The 19,582-nt window shown below is 40.0% G+C and overlaps 1 protein-coding gene across 1 annotated transcript in view; it reads right to left on the bottom strand.

Annotated features, from left to right (window-relative positions):
• Nucleotides 1-4,088: 4,088 nt before the first annotated feature.
• ahnak (AHNAK nucleoprotein) overlaps nt 4,089-19,582 on the bottom strand; it is a 33,835-nt gene continuing 18,341 nt past the window's right edge. The window contains exons 7-8 of the mRNA XM_037780121.1: nt 10,807-19,580; nt 4,089-10,677 (exon numbers count right to left, since the gene is read on the bottom strand). Of these exons, the coding sequence (XP_037636049.1) occupies nt 5,091-10,677; nt 10,807-19,580 (14,361 nt within the window). The 3' untranslated portion in view covers nt 4,089-5,090. The remainder of the gene's footprint in view (nt 10,678-10,806; nt 19,581-19,582) is intronic.

Here is a 19,582-nt window from a genome sequence, read left to right as displayed (position 1 = left end):
ATTCAGAGAATAATAAAGTCATAAAGGTGGAAGTAACATGTCGTTGTTAAACCATCATAAAACGGGGGGCATGTCAGAGTATCCAGCCACAGAGAGCACAGAGGAGACCTGACAGTCCCATACAGGTGAGCCCTTTACCGGCGAGGTTATCTCCAGGCTACCGAGTATAAACACAGTAGCGTCTAGTAAACTAGACCGGCTAAGCAGTTTACAAAAGACGAGTTTAGGCGAAACAAATCAAACAAAGAAAACAAACAAATCACGCAGTGCGGGAGCGGCAGCAGCTTGCCAGCGGTCCTTGTCCCGGAAGTATTTCACAGAATACTGCTGCAGAAAAAGTTGTGTGTTAAAATTTTTTTAAAAAGTCATAGTATAGTACAGTATGTCGTAAAAAAGTCATAGTACAATATGTCGAAAAATTAAAAACAGTCACAGTATAGTATGTGGAAAATAAGTCGTAGTATAGTATGTGGAAAAAAATAAAAAAGTTCATAGTATAGTATGTGGAAATAAATTCAAAAAATCATAGTATAGTATGTTGAATAAAAGCCATAGTATAGTATGTAGAAACATTTAAAATGTCATAGTATGGTATGTCGAAAAAAGTAATTAAAACATTGTGATATAGTATGTCGAAAATAGTGATAAAAAAGTCATTGTATAGCATGTCGAAAAAAAGTCATAGTACAGACTGTCAAAAAAGTCCTAAAAAAGGCATAGTATAGTGTGTCAAAGAAAGTCACAGTATAGTATGTTGAAAAAATAAAAAAATCTTAGGATTGTATGTGGAAATAAATAAAAAAAAGTCATAGTATAATATGTCGAAAAAAAGTCATACTATATTATGTAGAAAAAATTAAATAGTCATAGTATAGTATGTCGTATAAAAGTCATAGTAAAGTCTATTGAAAAAAAGTCATAGTATAGTATGTTGAAAAAATTTTAAAAATCATAGTATAGTATGTTGAAAAAATAAGTTATAATATAGTATGTAAAAAATAATTCATAATATAGTATGTCGAAAAAAAGTCATATTATAGTATGTTAAAAAAATAAAAAAAAGTCATAGTATGGTATGCCGAAACATTTTAAAAAAGTCATAGTATAGTATGTCAAAAAAAAAAAAAATCATATAGTATGTCAAAAAAAAGTCATAGTATAGTAAGTCGGAAAAATTGAAATAAGTCATATTAAGGTATGTTGAAAAAAATTAAAACAGTCATAGTATAGTATGTGGAAGAAAATTCATTGTATCGTATGTAGAAAAAAAAAGTCATAGTATACTATGTAAAAAAATATTTTTAAAAGTCATAGTACAGTATGTTGAAAAAATTAAATAAAAAGTCATAGTATAGTATACTGAAAAAATTAAAAAATCTTAGGATTGTATGTGGAAATAAATAAAAAAAAGTCATAGTATAGTATGTCGAAAAAAAGTCATACTATATTATGTAGAAAAAATGAAATAGTCATAGTATAGTATGTCGTATAAAAGTCATAGTAAAGTATGTCGAAAAAATTTTAAAAAAATCATAGTATAGTATGTTGAAAAAATAAGTTATAATATAGTTTGTAAAAAATAATTCATAATATGAAAAAAAAGTCATATTATAGTATGTCGAAACATTTTTAAAAAGTCATAGTATAGTAAGTCGGAAAAATTTAAATAAGTTATATTAAGGTATGTTGAAAACATTTTAAAAAGTCATAGTATACTATGTAAAAAAATTTTTATTTTTTTTAAAAAGTCAGTACTGTATGTTGAAAAAATTAAAAAAAAAAAGTCATACTAAAGTATATTGAAAAAATAAATAAGTCATAGAATAGTATGTTGAAAAAAAAAAAAAAGTCATACTAGAGTATGTTGAAAAAAAAGAAGTCATACTATACTATGTGGAATTTTTTTTTAAAAAAAGTCATTACTATAGTATGTTGAAAAAAAAGAAGTCATACTATAGTATGTGGAAAAAATAAAAAAAGGCATACTATAGTTTCTTCTTCTTCTTCTTCTTCTTCTTCTTCGGAGTATTCCAACAGTTGATTGCATTGCTGCCTCCTACTGGTTTTAATCGCACACTGTTATTCTATTACAGCCTTAAACCTGGAGTAGGCAGAATGTTTTTGTTTTTTCACCGTATATGATTCTGAAATGGGCCATTCTGCATAATGAGTACTTTTTATTTTTGGTACTTTAAAGTGGCAGTAGGCAGTATATTTTTGGTATCATTGGGCAAAAATGCCATAATAACCTTTCAGCATATTGTAATTAAAGTGTTTTGAGAGATAACTAGACTTCTGCACCTCATCATGGCTCTGTTTTCAGACTTTAGAAAATCTAAAGACGGGAGACTTTGACCAGTCATTTCAGAGACAGAGCGTTCCTATTGGCTGTGCTCTGGTCATGTGACCGGAACTTGGCGTTCCTTCACCAGATTTAACAACGGCTGCAGCTTCACACACATTCTCATTTTACAGCTAAACAGTACACTACAAGATGATTCTGAAAACATTTGAGGTGACAAATAGGCATTAACGTAACATAATATTGATTCATATTTGATCAGCGCTGCCTAGTTTGACCGTTTGGTCGGAGTTCGCGAGTGATTAACAGCCGGCTCTCATAGACTGCAGCTGGAGAGCGGACCTCAGATCAGCTCTTACTGCTTGTTTTCCTCCGGTAAGTGAAATCTTACAGATGCACATGATTTTTGTCAGGTTACCTGTTTCATGTACTACTGTCACAATATAGCGTTTTATAAAAATAACTTTTTTTAATTATATTTGCTCCAATCTCGCTCACTTCAGCTTTAAGTACATAAAAGTTTTGTACTTTTACTTTTGTACAGTAAGATTTTGAATGCAGGACTTTTACATGTAACAGAGTAATTTTACAGTGTGATACTGCAACTTTTACATTAAAAGATCTGGGTGCTTCTTCCACCACTGATATTTTTATGTATGGTATTTAAGTACCACACAGTTTCCTCTACTTTACCCCAAATTTGAAACTTTTGGCTCTACAAAGGTGACAAAGAACAATTTTGGGGTATACTTGAGTTTTTCCATTTCATTCTACTTTATACTTCTACTCCACCACATCTCAGAGGCAAGTATTGCACTTTATACTCCACTACGTTTATTTAACAGCTTTAGTTACTTTTTAGTTACTTTTCAGATAGAAAAAAAACACATGTTAAGCTTATAAAATACAATAATCTGTTAAAAACATTAAACCAGTGGTTTCAAATCTTTTTGGTTTGTGACCATGACTTGTTAGCAGTTCCACTAAAGAGACATTTCACCTCTAAACTTCTCAGATGGTTCAATTTTAATAACTGTTTGAGGCTCAAAAAGGTAAAATTATCCACTACTTCTGAAAAAAGCAAAGATTTGAGAAACGTCCAAAAGGAAAATACACAATTGGGAAGCAGAACATTTATTTTAATTTTATTTTTTTATGTTTTCTACACCATTAATAATCTGAAGACCCCGTTGTGACCCTTTGGAGGGAGCCTAACCCCTAAATTAGGAACCACTGGATGAAACTATCTAACTCCACCTCAACCTGCTACAACAGTAAAATGTTGCTTATGCTATGATGCATTAGTATTAACAACCTGATGAGAAAATATATGATAATGTATCAGTAACAAAGGCCATTTTCTGCAGAATGAGTACTATTACTTCTGATAATTTTTGACATGAACTGTAGTTTTACTTTTACCACAACTAGGATTTTGAATACAGTACTTTTACTTGTAGTGGAGTAGGCTACTTTAACATTGTTGTATTGGCACTTAAGTAAGTAAAAGATCTTAACACTTCTTCTACCCTTGGTTTTGTGTAATGAACTGTTCACTAGATTTAATGTATCCCTGTATCCAGTGTTAGCTGTTAAGTCTCTGCATCAGTGGTGACATCACTGCTATCAGGGCTTAGAAATACAAATGATAATTCAAGTGGGATTAATTGATGATGATGGATATTAATGAAAATGTGGATAAAATGACTGTAATGTAGAACAAAATATAGACAAACACAAGCACGTATTGTCCATATCACACTGGCAAAAACTGATTTCAGAAACCTTTTAAATTCTATAAATCTTTTTATTTAGTTTATCCGGCAGAATACACACACACAAGAATAGACCCAAAGAATCATGCTATATCTCCATCATATCTGATCTAAACAATGCAACTCTCTACCAACACAGATTTTACTGAAATCAAACAGTGACAGTTTATTTGTGATTTTTTTTTTTAACATTATGATAAGGTGTGTGTACAAAGAGAGAGTGACAGCAAATAAAATACAGAGGGGCATCATAAAACAGGTAAGAATGAAAATTACACAGACACATTAGGAAGCAAATGAAACAATGCATGTTTTTGGTAAATGACACAGAATCAGAGGGTGAATAAAATTTCTTAAAAAAATGAACAGCACTTCAGAGAGTTGGTAGTTTCCAAACAGTGATTGTCTTTGCAATTACGCTAAATGCAACACCTGTACTCTTTAAAATGTGTTAGAAAGGACCAGCTCTATGTTGCCTAAATATGCTTCTACACTGGTTATATAATATCAAAGCTCGAAAATAAAATCATTTCATACATTAAAAAAAAAGGTAACTGTTTATATTTGTGTCTGGGTTTATAAACAACATTTTCCTTCAAAATAACAATTGTAACTATCTGTTCTGTGCAATAGACCCCTGGATACAAATATACCACACCCGTTCATTAATAACATTCATTTAATAGAATGAAATAGGACAAAATGACAACCCTGTAATAAACTCTTGATGAAAATTTGGTGAGATGGCATATGTTCAATAAATCTGGACTATGTACAAAAAACAATATTATTATTACAATACAAATTAATCTTATTTACAGTTATAAGGGATTTTAAACAATCTCATGCACTCCTGTCTAATTACTAAAAAAAATAACTTCTCATAGTTAACGATACTGAGATGACTGTGTACGTCCCCTTAGGTTTTAAAGATCTATCTTTAGATTGAAGAATTTGCCATATTAGGAGTGTATATTTGGGAGTACATGAGAGAGTTTAATTTACCTCATAAATCATTTTTTTGGTGAAACAGATAGTTCAAGTCTTGGGAACCTGAAACCACCTCTTGAACCACTGTCACTGCTGGAAGATGAAGACAATCTTGATTTTTTTCTCGAGGATAGAGCAACACCTGCACCTGCTTCACCCTCCTCACCAAGTGACACTTCATATGAGCCCTTTGACTTTGCACCAAAACCTCCAAAGGTGCCAAACTTCAACTTGCCTTTCTTTCCTTTGACCTTGCTTTCTCCTAGGTCTAATGAAATGTCACCACTCCCAGCTTCTAAGGTAGCTGAATGAGGACTAACTGCAAGCCCCCCCTCATCAGAAGAAGACCGATGCCTTGATTTCTTAAATAGATCGAGTGAGGCTGACTTGCCTTTAGTTGACACACTGAGCCCAGGATCACCCTCAAGTTCTAATTTTCCACCCATCAGTTCCCCTTTTCCACTTGTACTCAATCCTACGTCTGGTCCTCGAAGGTCACCTGCACTACTGCCCTTTGCTTTTGATTTGCCAAACAGTTTTGGCATCTTTACCTTCATTTTGCCTTCTCTGTGCCTCAGATCTGGACTAGGGACCTCAATATTTAGTGAACTGACTTGGCCACTAACAGATGGAGACTGTATGTTTATGCCTCCACTAGCTGACTCAACATTTCCTCCCCCTCCCTGGCCTTCCAACTGAGGCAGTTTGATACCAAATTTTGGGACCTTGACCTTGGGAAAGGTTACAGTACCTTCTGGGTAATGAAGGCCACCACTTGCACTGCCCCCTGGAGCACTTGCATCAATCTCTACACCACCTTTTGTATTTATTCTTGGGCCTTGAGCGGACACGTTCACATTTGGCATTTTAATATTAGGAGACTTTAATTTCACATCTGTACCTCCCAAATGAACATCCGGACTGTCATAACCAGAACCTTCAATACCGGCGTTCAAGCTAGCAGATGGAAAATCGATGTCAGATCCATCGCCTTTCAATTTTGGTGATTTGAGATCAAATTCAACATTAGGGAAATGAAGCTTACCAAAAACAGGCTTCTTTACCTTTGTTCCTTTGACATGAATATTGGGTGTGTCTACATCCAAGTCTGGTGTTTCTAACTCAAGATCAGGTTTCTTTGACTTTCCTTTCACTTTAGGAAGTTTGAATTTCCCCTTTTTCCCCTTTACATTGATATTAATATCAGGGGCATCAAGACTTGCTTCACTTGCTATTGTCTTCCCCTCCACTTCCGGGGATTTCAATCCAAACTTAGGACCTTTGAACTTGGGAAATGTAACACCTGTCTTTACCGAATCAACAGACGCACCTTCCATAGTGATGGTGGGTACTGCAATGTTAGCATTTGGACCTTTGATATCTGCTTTCAATTTGGGCACTGATGCATCCATCTTTCCTTTGACTTTAGGCCCTTTTAGATTGATATCAAAATCAGGTGCGTTCACATCAATGTTTGTTTTGGGAAGGTTAATATCAACTTCTGGCGCTTCAATATTTGGACCTGTCATTTGAAATCCTCCTCTGTGGCCGTGAAACTCTGGTCCTTGAATATCCAACTTGGGAGTTTTTATATCTCCCTCGATCTTTGGAAGTGACAGATCCCAATCTGGCAGCTTAGGCCCTGATATTGATGGCAGCTTGAATTTTGATCCTTTGATTTTTCCCTCTGGCCCTCCAATATCAATGTGTGGCCCTTCAATGTCAATGTCAGGAGCTTTAACATCAATGTTAGCTTTAGGAAGGTTTATGTCAAAATCTGGACCCTCCACTTTTGGATCTTTGAAGCCAAATGACGGCATTTTGATTTTAGGCATGTCAAATCCACCTTTCGGACCCTCGATATCAACCTGTGGACCTTTGATGTCCAACTCAGGCGTTTTGAAGTCTCCCTTCATTTGTGGCCCTTTCAGATTGAAATCCACATCTGGCATAGAAAGTTTCGGTCCTGAAATGCTTGGCATGTTGAATTTGGGTCCTTTGATTTTACCACTTGGGCTCCCAATGTCAATATTTGGTCCTTTGATATCCAAGTCAGGGGCGATAATATCAATATCAGCTTTCGGGAGGCTGACATCAACTTCTGGCCCTTCAACATTTGATCCTCCAAGCCCAAAGGATGGCAGTTTAAATTTAGGCATTTTAAATCCTCCTTTGTGTCCCTCAATGTCAACATCCGGTCCTTCAATATCGACCTTGGGACCTTTGATGTCACCCTCAATCTTTGGACCTGACACATCGACATCTCCCTTCATTTGTGGCCCTTTCAGATTGAAATCCACATCTGGCATAGAAAGTTTCGGTCCTGAAATGCTTGGCATGTTGAATTTGGGTCCTTTGATTTTACCACTTGGGCTCCCAATGTCAATATTTGGTCCTTTGATATCCAAGTCAGGGGCGTTAATATCAATATCAGCTTTCGGGAGGCTGACATCAACTTCTGGCCCTTCAACATTTGATCCTCCAAGCCCAAAGGATGGCAGTTTAAATTTAGGCATTTTAAATCCTCCTTTGTGGCCCTCAATGTCAACATCCGGTCCTTCAATATCGACCTTGGGACCTTTGATGTCACCCTCAATCTTTGGACCTGACACATCGACATCTCCCTTCATGTTGGGCCCTTTCAGACTCATGTCCCAATGTGGCATCTTGGGTCCTGATATTGATGGCATTTTGAATTTGGGTCCTCTCAATTTTGCATCAGGACCTTCAATATCAAAATCTGGCGCTTCAATATCAACGTCAGGTGCTTTAATGTCAAGTTTACCTTTGGGAAGGTTTATATCAACATCTGGACCCTCCACTTTTGGACCTTTGAAGCCAAATGACGGCATTTTGATTTTAGGCATGTCAAATCCACCTTTCGGACCCTCGATATCAACCTGTGGACCTTTGATGTCAAACTCAGGCGTTTTGAAGTCTCCCTTTATCTTTGGCGCTGACATGTCGAAGTCTCCCTTCATTTGTGGCCCTTTCAGATTGAAATCCACATCTGGCATAGACATTTTCGGTCCTGAAATGCTTGGCATGTTGAATTTGGGTCCTTTGATTTTACCACTTGGGCTTCCAATGTCAATATTTGGTCCTTTGATATCCAAGTCAGGGGCGTTAATATCAATATCAGCTTTCGGGAGGCTGACATCAACTTCTGGCCCTTCAACATTTGATCCTCCAAGCCCAAAGGATGGCAGTTTAAATTTAGGCATTTTAAATCCTCCTTTGTGGCCCTCAATGTCAACATCCGGTCCTTCAATATCGACCTTGGGACCTTTGATGTCACCCTCAATCTTTGGACCTGACACATCGACATCTCCCTTCATGTTGGGCCCTTTCAGACTCATGTCCCAATGTGGCATCTTGGGTCCTGATATTGATGGCATTTTGAATTTGGGTCCTCTCAATTTTGCATCAGGACCTTCAATATCAAAATCTGGCGCTTCAATGTCAACGTCAGGTGCTTTAATGTCAAGTTTACCTTTGGGAAGGTTTATATCAACATCTGGACCCTCCACTTTTGGACCTTTGAAGCCAAATGACGGCATTTTGATTTTAGGCATGTCAAATCCACCTTTCGGACCCTCAATATCAACCTGTGGACCTTTGATGTCAAACTCAGGCGTTTTGAAGTCTCCCTTTATCTTTGGCGCTGACATGTCGAAGTCTCCCTTCATTTGTGGCCCTTTCAGATTGAAATCCACATCTGGCATAGACATTTTCGGTCCTGAAATGCTTGGCATGTTGAATTTGGGTCCTTTGATTTTACCACTTGGGCTTCCAATGTCAATATTTGGTCCTTTGATATCCAAGTCAGGGGCGTTAATATCAATATCAGCTTTCGGGAGGCTGACATCAACTTCTGGCCCTTCAACATTTGATCCTCCAAGCCCAAAGGATGGCAGTTTAAATTTAGGCATTTTAAATCCTCCTTTGTGGCCCTCAATGTCAACATCCGGTCCTTCAATATCGACCTTGGGACCTTTGATGTCACCCTCAATCTTTGGACCTGACACATCGACATCTCCCTTCATGTTGGGCCCTTTCAGACTCATGTCCCAATGTGGCATCTTGGGTCCTGATATTGATGGCATTTTGAATTTGGGTCCTCTCAATTTTGCATCAGGACCTTCAATATCAAAATCTGGCGCTTCAATGTCAACGTCAGGTGCTTTAATGTCAAGTTTACCTTTGGGAAGGTTTATATCAACATCTGGACCCTCCACTTTTGGACCTTTGAAGCCAAATGACGGCATTTTGATTTTAGGCATGTCAAATTCACCTTTCGGACCCTCGATATCAACCTGTGGACCTTTGATGTCAAACTCAGGCGTTTTGAAGTCTCCCTTTATCTTTGGCACTGACATGTCGAAGTCTCCCTTCATTTGTGGCCCTTTCAGATTGAAATCCACATCTGGCATGGAAAGTTTCGGTCCTGAAATGCTTGGCATGTTGAATTTGGGTCCTTTGATTTTACCACTTGGGCTTCCAATGTCAATATTTGGTCCTTTGATATCCAAGTCAGGGGCGTTAATATCAATATCAGCTTTCGGGAGGCTGACATCAACTTCTGGCCCTTCAACATTTGGACCTTTTAGCCCAAAGGACGGCAGTTTAAATTTAGGCATTTTAAATCCTCCTTTGTGGCCCTCAATGTCAACATCTGGTCCTTCAATATCTACCTTGGGAGCTTTTATGTCACCCTCAATCTTTGGAACTGACACATCGACATCTCCCTTCATGTTGGGCCCTTTCAGACTCATGTCCCAATGTGGCATCTTGGGTCCTGATATTGATGGCATTTTGAATTTGGGTCCTCTCAATTTTGCATCAGGACCTTCAATATCAAAATCTGGCGCTTCAATGTCAACGTCAGGTGCTTTAATGTCAAGTTTACCTTTGGGAAGGTTTATATCAACATCTGGACCCTCCACGTTTGGACCTTTGAAGCCAAATGACGGCATTTTGATTTTAGGCATGTCAAATCCACCTTTCGGACCCTCGATATCAACCTGTGGACCTTTGATGTCCAACTCAGGCGTTTTGAAGTCTCCCTTCATTTGTGGCCCTTTTAGATTGAAATCCACATCTGGCATAGAAAGTTTCGGTCCTGAAATGCTTGGCATGGTGAATTTGGGTCCTTTGATTTTACCACTTGGGCTCCCAATGTCAATATTTGGTCCTTTGATATCCAAGTCAGGGGCGTTAATATCAATATCAGCTTTCGGGAGGCTGACATCAACTTCTGGCCCTTCAACATTTGGACCTTTTAGCCCAAAGGATGGCAGTTTAAATTTAGGCATTTTAAATCCTCCTTTGTGGCCCTCAATGTCAACATCTGGTCCTTCAATATCGACCTTGGGAGCTTTTATGTCACCCTCAAGCTTTGGAACTGACACATCGAAATCTCCTTTCATGTTGGGCCCTTTCAGACTCATGTCCCAATGTGGCATCTTGGGTCCTGATATTGATGGCATTTTGAATTTGGGTCCTCTCAATTTTGCATCAGGACCTTCAATATCAAAATCTGGCGCTTCAATGTCAACGTCAGGTGCTTTAATGTCAAGTTTACCTTTGGGAAGGTTTATATCAACATCTGGACCCTCCACGTTTGGACCTTTGAAGCCAAATGACGGCATTTTGATTTTAGGCATGTCAAATCCACCTTTCGGACCCTCGATATCAACCTGTGGACCTTTGATGTCCAACTCAGGCGTTTTGAAGTCTCCCTTCATTTGTGGCCCTTTCAGATTGAAATCCACATCTGGCATAGAAAGTTTCGGTCCTGAAATGCTTGGCATGTTGAATTTGGGTCCTTTGATTTTACCACTTGGGCTCCCAATGTCAATATTTGGTCCTTTGATATCCAAGTCAGGGGCGTTAATATCAATATCAGCTTTCGGGAGGCTGACATCAACTTCTGGCCCTTCAACATTTGGACCTTTTAGCCCAAAGGATGGCAGTTTAAATTTAGGCATTTTAAATCCTCCTTTGTGGCCCTCAATGTCAACATCTGGTCCTTCAATATCGACCTTGGGAGCTTTTATGTCACCCTCAAGCTTTGGAACTGACACATCGAAATCTCCCTTCATGTTGGGCCCTTTCAGACTCATGTCCCAATGTGGCATCTTGGGTCCTGATATTGATGGCATTTTGAATTTGGGTCCTCTCAATTTTGCATCAGGACCTTCAATATCAAAATCTGGCGCTTCAATGTCAACGTCAGGTGCTTCAATGTCAAGTTTACCTTTGGGAAGGTTTATATCAACATCTGGACCCTCCACGTTTGGACCTTTGAAGCCAAATGACGGCATTTTGATTTTAGGCATGTCAAATCCACCTTTCGGACCCTCGATATCAACCTGTGGACCTTTGATGTCCAACTCAGGCGTTTTGAAGTCTCCCTTCATTTGTGGGCCTTTCAGATTGAAATCCACATCTGGCATAGAAAGTTTCGGTCCTGAAATGCTTGGCATGTTGAATTTGGGTCCTTTGATTTTACCACTTGGGCTCCCAATGTCAATATTTGGTCCTTTGATATCCAAGTCAGGGGCGTTAATATCAATATCAGCTTTCGGGAGGCTGACATCAACTTCTGGCCCTTCAACATTTGGACCTTTCAGCCCAAAGGATGGCAGTTTAAATTTAGGCATTTTAAATCCTCCTTTGTGGCCCTCAATGTCAACATCTGGTCCTTCAATATCGACCTTGGGAGCTTTTATGTCACCCTCAAGCTTTGGAACTGACACATCGAAATCTCCCTTCATGTTGGGCCCTTTCAGACTCATGTCCCAATGTGGCATCTTGGGTCCTGATATTGATGGCATTTTGAATTTGGGTCCTCTCAATTTAGCATCAGGACCTTCAATATCAAAATCTGGCGCTTCAATGTCAACGTCAGGTGCTTTAAGGTCAAGTTTACCTTTGGGAAGGTTTATATCAACATCTGGACCCTCCACTTTTGGACCTTTGAAGCCAAATGACGGCATTTTGATTTTAGGCATGTCAAATCCACCTTTCGGACCCTCGATATCAACCTGTGGACCTTTGATGTCCAACTCAGGCGTTTTGAAGTCTCCCTTCATTTGTGGCCCTTTCACATTGAAATCCACATCTGGCATGGAAAGTTTAGGTCCTGAAATGCTTGGCATGTTGAATTTGGGTCCTTTGATTTTACCACTTGGACTCTCAATGTCAATATTTGGTCCTTTGAAATCCAAGCCAGGGGCCTTAATGTCAATATCTGCTTTCGGAAGACTGGCATCAACTTCTGGCCCTTCAACATTTGATCCTCCAAGCCCAAACGATGGCAGTTTAAATTTAGGCATTTTAAATCCTCCTTTGTGGCCCTCAATGTCAACATCCGGTCCTTCAATATTGACCTTGGGAGCTTTTATGTCACCCTCAATCTTTGGAACTGACACATCGAAATCTCCCTTCATGTTGGGCCCTTTCAGATTCACGTCCCAATGTGGCATCTTGGGTCCTGATATTGATGGCATTTTGAATTTGGGTCCTTTCAATTTTCCATCAGGCCCTTCAATTTCAAATTCTGGCCCTTTAATGTCAACGTCGGGTGCTTTGACATCAATGTTAGCTTTAGGAAGGTTTATGTCAACATCTGGACCCTCCACTTTTGGATCTTTGAAGCCAAATGACGGCATTTTGATTTTAGGCATGTCAAATCCACCTTTCGGACCCTCGATATCAACCTGTGGACCTTTGATGTCCAACTCAGGCGTTTTGAAGTCTCCCTTCATTTGTGGCCCTTTCAGATTGAAATCCACATCTGGCATAGAAACTTTCGGTCCTGAAATGCTTGGCATGGTGAATTTGGGTCCTTTGATTTTACCACTTGGACTCCCAATGTCAATATTTGGTCCTTTGATATCCAAGTCAGGGGCATTAATATCAATATCAGCTTTGGGGAGGCTAACATCAACTTCTGGCCCTTCAACATTTGGACCTTTTAGCCCAAAGGATGGCAGTTTAAATTTAGGCATTTTAAATCCTCCTTTGTGGCCCTCAATGTCAACATCTGGTCCTTCAATATTGACCTTGGGAGCTTTTATGTCACCCTCAATCTTTGGAACTGACACATCGACATCTCCCTTCATGTTGGGCCCTTTCAGACTCACGTCCCAATGTGGCATCTTGGGTCCTGATATTGATGGCAATTTCATTTTAGGCATGTCAAATCCACCTTTCGGACCTTTGATATCAAACTCTGGACCTTTGATGTCAACGTCAGGTGCTTTAACATCAATGTTAGCTTTGGGAAGGTTTATATCAACATCTGGACCCTCCACTTTTGGACCTTTGAAGCCAAATGATGGCATTTTGATTTTTGGCATTTCAAATCCACCTTTCGGACCCTCGATATCAACCTGTGGACCTTTGATATCAAAGTCAGGTGTTTTGATGTCTCCCTTTATCTTTGGCACTGACACATCGACATCTCCCTTTAATTTGGGACCTTTCAGACTCATATCCCAATCGGGCAGCTTGGGTCCTGATATTGTTGGCATTTTGATTTTAGGCATTTCAAATCCACCTTTCGGACCCTCGATATCAACCTGTGGACTTTTGATGTCCAACTCAGGTGTTTTGAAGTCTCCCTTTATCTTTGGCACTGACACGTCGAAGTCTCCCTTCATTTGTGGCCCTTTCAGATTGAAATCCACATCTGGCATGGAAAGTTTAGGTCCTGAAATGCTTGGCATGTTGAATTTGGGTCCTTTGATTTTACCACTTGGGCTTCCAATGTCAATATTTGGTCCTTTGATATCCAAGTCAGGGGCGTTAATATCAATATCAGCTTTCGGGAGGCTGAAATCAACTTCTGGCCCTTCAATATTTGGACCTTTCAGCCCAAAGGATGGCATTTTAAATTTAGGCATTTTAAATCCTCCTTTATGGCCCTCAATGTCAACATCCGGTCCTTCAATATCTACCTCAGGAACTTTAATGTCACCCTCAATCTTTGGAACTGACACATCGACATCTCCCTTCATGTTGGGCCCTTTCAGACTCATGTCCCAATGTGGCATCTTGGGTCCTGATATTGATGGCATTTTGAATTTGGGTCCTCTCAATTTTGCATCAGGACCTTCAATATCAAATTCTGGCGCTTCAATGTCAACGTCAGGTGCTTTAATGTCAAGTTTACCTTTGGGAAGGTTTATATCAACATCTGGACCCTCCACTTTTGGACCTTTGAAGCCAAATGACGGCATTTTGATTTTAGGCATGTCAAATCCACCTTTCGGACCCTCAATATCAACCTGTGGACCTTTGATGTCCAACTCAGGCGTTTTGAAGTCTCCCTTCATTTGTGGCCCTTTCAGATTGAAATCCACATCTGGCATGGAAAGTTTCGGTCCTGAAATGCTTGGCATGGTGAATTTGGGTCCTTTGATTTTACCACTTGGACTCTCAATGTCAATATTTGGTCCTTTGAAATCCAAGTCAGGGGCCTTAATGTCAATATCAGCTTTCGGGAGGCTGACATCAACTTCTGGCCCTTCAACATTTGAACCTCCAAGTCCAAATGATGGTATTTTAAATTTAGGCATTTTAAATCCTCCTTTGTGGCCTTCAATGTCAACATCTGGTCCTTCAATATCAACCTTAGGAGCTTTTATGTCACCCTCAATCTTTGGAACTGACACATCGAAATCTCCCTTCATGTTGGGCCCTTTCAGATTCACGTCCCAATGTGGCATCTTGGGTCCTGATATTGATGGCATTTTGAATTTGGGTCCTTTCAATTTTCCATCAGGCCCTTCAATTTCAAATTCTGGCCCTTTAATGTCAACGTCGGGTGCTTTGACATCAATGTTAGCTTTAGGAAGGTTTATGTCAACATCTGGACCCTCCACTTTTGGATCTTTGAAGCCAAATGACGGCATTTTGATTTTAGGCATGTCAAATCCACCTTTCGGACCCTCGATATCAACCTGTGGACCTTTGATGTCCAACTCAGGCGTTTTGAAGTCTCCCTTCATTTGTGGCCCTTTCAGATTGAAATCCACATCTGGCATAGAAAGTTTCGGTCCTGAAATGCTTGGCATGTTGAATTTGGGTCCTTTGATTTTACCACTTGGGCTCCCAATGTCAATATTTGGTCCTTTGATATCCAAATCAGGGGCGTTAATATCAATATCAGCTTTCGGGAGGCTGACATCAACTTCTGGCCCTTCAACATTTGATCCTCCAAGCCCAAATGATGGCAGTTTAAATTTAGGCATTTTAAATCCTCCTTTGTGGCCCTCAATGTCAACATCCGGTCCTTCAATATCGACCTTGGGACCTTTGATGTCACCCTCAATCTTTGGAACTGACACATCAACATCTCCCTCTATTTTGGGCCCCTTCAGACTCACGTCCCAATGTGGCAGCTTGGGTCCTGACAGTGTTGGCATTTTGATTTTAGGCATGTCAAATCCACCTTTCGGACCTTCAATATCAACTTGTGGACCTTTGATGTTCAACTCAGGTGTTTTGATGTCGCCCTTTATCTTTGGCACTGACACATCGACGTCTCCCTTCATTTGTGGCCCTTTCAGATTGAAATCCACATCTGGCATAGAAACTTTCGGTCCTGAAAGGCTTGGCATGTTGAATTTGGGTCCTTTGATTTTACCACTTGGACTCTCAATGTCAACATCTGGTCCTTCAATGTTAATATTTGGACTTTTTATTTCAGCGCCAGCTTTGGGAAGATTAATATCAACATCTGGCATTTCGACCTTTGGGCCTTTGAAACCAAATTTCGGCATTTTGAATTTTGATCCTTTAGCTTTCGGACTAGTCAATCCCAGATCAAGATCAATACCTTCAGAGCTACCAGTCTTTCCTTTGATGCTGATATCCCCTTTTACCATTTCCACATCAGTGTCTGGGGCCTTTATCTTTGGCCCCTTGAAGCCGAACTTTGGCATTTTAAATTTACTTTTCTTTGTGCCAATGTCTGGAACTTCAATTGTAACATCTGGTCCCTCAAGTTCAGCCTTTGGCAGTTGAACATCCCCTTTCACATCGCCCTTCCACTTTGGCCCCTTCAGATTGACATCTGGCAAGGATATCTTTGGTCCAGATATTTTTGGTAACTTCATCTTTGGCCCACTAAGTTGTCCTTCTGGAATTTCTAAATCAATTTTAGGACCTTTGATCTCAATCTCAGGTTTTATATCTCCCTTAATCTGTGGACCTGACACATCTCCTTTTATCTTGGGTCCTTTCAGACTAAGGTCCCAATCTGGCAGCTTGGGTCCTGATATTGATGGCATTTTGATTTTAGGCATGTCAAATCCACCTTTCGGACCTTCGATATCAACCTGTGGACCTTTGATGTCCAACTCAGGCGTTTTGAAGTCTCCCTTTATCTTTGGCACTGACATGTCGAAGTCTCCCTTCATTTGTGGCCCTTTCAGATTGAAATCCACATCTGGCATGGAAAGTTTCGGTCCTGAAATGCTTGGCATGTTGAATTTGGGTCCTTTGATTTTACCACTTGGACTCTCAATGTCAATATTTGGTCCTTTGAAATCCAAGCCAGGTGCCTTAATGTCAATATCAGCTTTCGGAAGACTGGCATCAACTTCTGGCCCTTCAACATTTGAACCTCCAAGTCCAAAAGATGGCAGTTTAAATTTAGGCATTTTAAATCCTCCTTTGTGGCCTTCAATATCAACATCTGGTCCTTCAATATCGACCTTGGGACCTTTGATGTCACCCTCAATCTTTGGAACTGACACATCAACATCTCCCTCTATTTTGGGCCCCTTCAGACTCACGTCCCAATGTGGCATCTTGGGTCCTGATATTGTTGGCATTTTGATTTTAGGCATGTCAAATCCACCTTTAGGACCTTCAATATCAACCTGTGGACCTTTGATGTTCAACTCAGGTGTTTTGATGTCGCCCTTTATCTTTGGCGCTGACACATCGAAGTCTCCCTTCATTTGTGGCCCTTTCAGATTGAAATCCACATCTGGCATAGAAACTTTCGGTCCTGAAATGCTTGGCATGGTGAATTTGGGTCCTTTGATTTTACCACTTGGACTCTCAATGTCAATATTTGGTCCTTTGAAATCCAAGTCAGGGGCCTTAATGTCAATATCAGCTTTCGGGAGACTGACATCAACTTCTGGCACTTCAACATTTGAACTTCCAAGTCCAAAGGATGGCAATTTAAATTTAGGCATTTTAAATCCTCCTTTGTGGCCCTCAATGTCAACATCTGGTCCTTCAATATCGAGCTTGGGACCTTTGATGTCACCCTCAATCTTTGGAATTGACACATCAACATCTCCCTCTATTTTGGGCCCTTTCACACTCACGTCCCAATGTGGCATCTTGGGTCCTGATATTGTTGGCATTTTGATTTTAGGCATGTCAAATCCACCTTTTGGACCTTCAATATCAACTTGTGGACCTTTGATGTTCAACTCAGGTGTTTTGATGTCGCCCTTTATCTTTGGCGCTGACACATCGAAGTCTCCCTTCATTTGTGGCCCTTTCAGATTGAAATCCACATCTGGCATAGAAACTTTCGGTCCTGAAATGCTTGGCATGGTGAATTTGGGTCCTTTGATTTTACCACTTGGACTCTCAATGTCAATATTTGGTCCTTTGAAATCCAAGTTAGGGGCCTTAATGTCAATATCAGTTTTCGGGAGACTGACATCAACTTCTGGCACTTCAACATTTGAACCTCCAAGTCCAAAGGATGGCAATTTAAATTTAGGCATTTTAAATCCTCCTTTGTGGCCCTCAATGTCAACATCTGGTCCTTCAATATCGAGCTTAGGACCTTTGATGTCACCCTCAATCTTTGGAACTGACACATCAACATCTCCCTCTATTTTGGGCCCCTTCAGACTCACGTCCCAATGTGGCAGCTTCGGTCCTGATAGTGATGGCATTTTGATTTTAGGCATGTCAAATCCACCTTTCGGACCTTCAATATCAACCTGTGGACCTTTGATGTTCAACTCAGGTGTTTTGATGTCGCCCTTTATCTTTGGCGCTGACACATCGAAGTCTCCCTTCAATTGTGGCCCTTTCAGATTGAAATCCACATCTGGCATAGAAAGTTTCGGTCCTGAAAGGCTTGGCATGGTGATTTTGGGTCCTTTGATTTTACCACTTGGACTCTCAATGTCAATATTTGGTCCTTTGATATCCAAGTCAGGGGCCTTAATGTCAATATCAGCTTTTGGGACACTGACATCAACTTCTGGCCCTTCAACATTTGAACCTTTCAGCCCAAAGGATGGCATTTTAAATTTAGGCATTTTAAATCCTCCTTTGTGGCCCTCAATGTCAACATCTGGTCCTTCAATATCGACCTTGGGACCTTTGATGTCACCCTTAATCTTTGGAACTGACACATCAACATCTCCCTCTATTTTGGGCCCTTTCAGACTCACGTCCCAATGTGGCATCTTGGGTCCTGATATTGATGGCAGCTTGATTTTAGGCATGTCAAATCCACCTTTTGGACCTTCAATATCAACCTGTGGACCTTTGATGTTCAACTCAGGTGTTTTGATGTCGCCCTTTATCTTTGGCGCTGACACATCGAAGTCTCCCTTCATTTGTGGCCCTTTCAGATTGAAATCCACATCTGGCATAGAAACTTTCGGTCCTGAAATGCTTGGCATGGTGAATTTGGGTCCTTTGATTTTACCACTTGGACTCTCAATGTCAATATTTGGTCCTTTGAAATCCAAGTCAGGGGCCTTAATGTCAATATCAGCTTTCGGGAGACTGACATCAACTTCTGGCACTTCAACATTTGAACTTCCAAGTCCAAAGGATGGCAATTTAAATTTAGGCATTTTAAATCCTCCTTTGTGGCCCTCAATGTCAACATCTGGTCCTTCAATATCGAGCTTGGGACCTTTGATGTCACCCTCAATCTTTGGAATTGACACATCAACATCTCCCTCTATTTTGGGCCCTTTCACACTCATGTCCCAATGTGGCATCTTGGGTCCTGATATTGTTGGCATTTTGATTTTAGGCATGTCAAATCCACCTTTTGGACCTTCAATATCAACCTGTGGACCTTTGATGTTCAACTCAGGTGTTTTGATGTCGCCCTTTATCTTTGGCGCTGACACATCGAAGTCTCCCTTCATTTGTGGCCCTTTCAGATTGAAATCCACATCTGGCATAGAAACTTTCGGTCCTGAAATGCTTGGCATGGTGAATTTGGGTCCTTTGATTTTACCACTTGGACTCTCAATGTCAATATTTGGTCCTTTGAAATCCAAGTCAGGGGCCTTAATGTCAATATCAGCTTTCGGGAGACTGACATCAACTTCTGGCACTTCAACATTTGAACTTCCAAGTCCAAAGGATGGCAATTTAAATTTAGGCATTTTAAATCCTCCTTTGTGGCCCTCAATGTCAACATCTGGTCCTTCAATATCGAGCTTGGGACCTTTGATGTCACCCTCAATCTTTGGAACTGACACATCAACATCTCCCT

The sequence above is a fragment of the Sebastes umbrosus genome, chromosome 9, assembly GCF_015220745.1.
Source record: "Sebastes umbrosus isolate fSebUmb1 chromosome 9, fSebUmb1.pri, whole genome shotgun sequence".
NCBI lineage: Eukaryota > Metazoa > Chordata > Actinopteri > Perciformes > Sebastidae > Sebastes > Sebastes umbrosus.
Note: the sequence above shows the minus strand (reverse complement) of the source record. Positions and strands in the feature narration are given on the sequence as shown.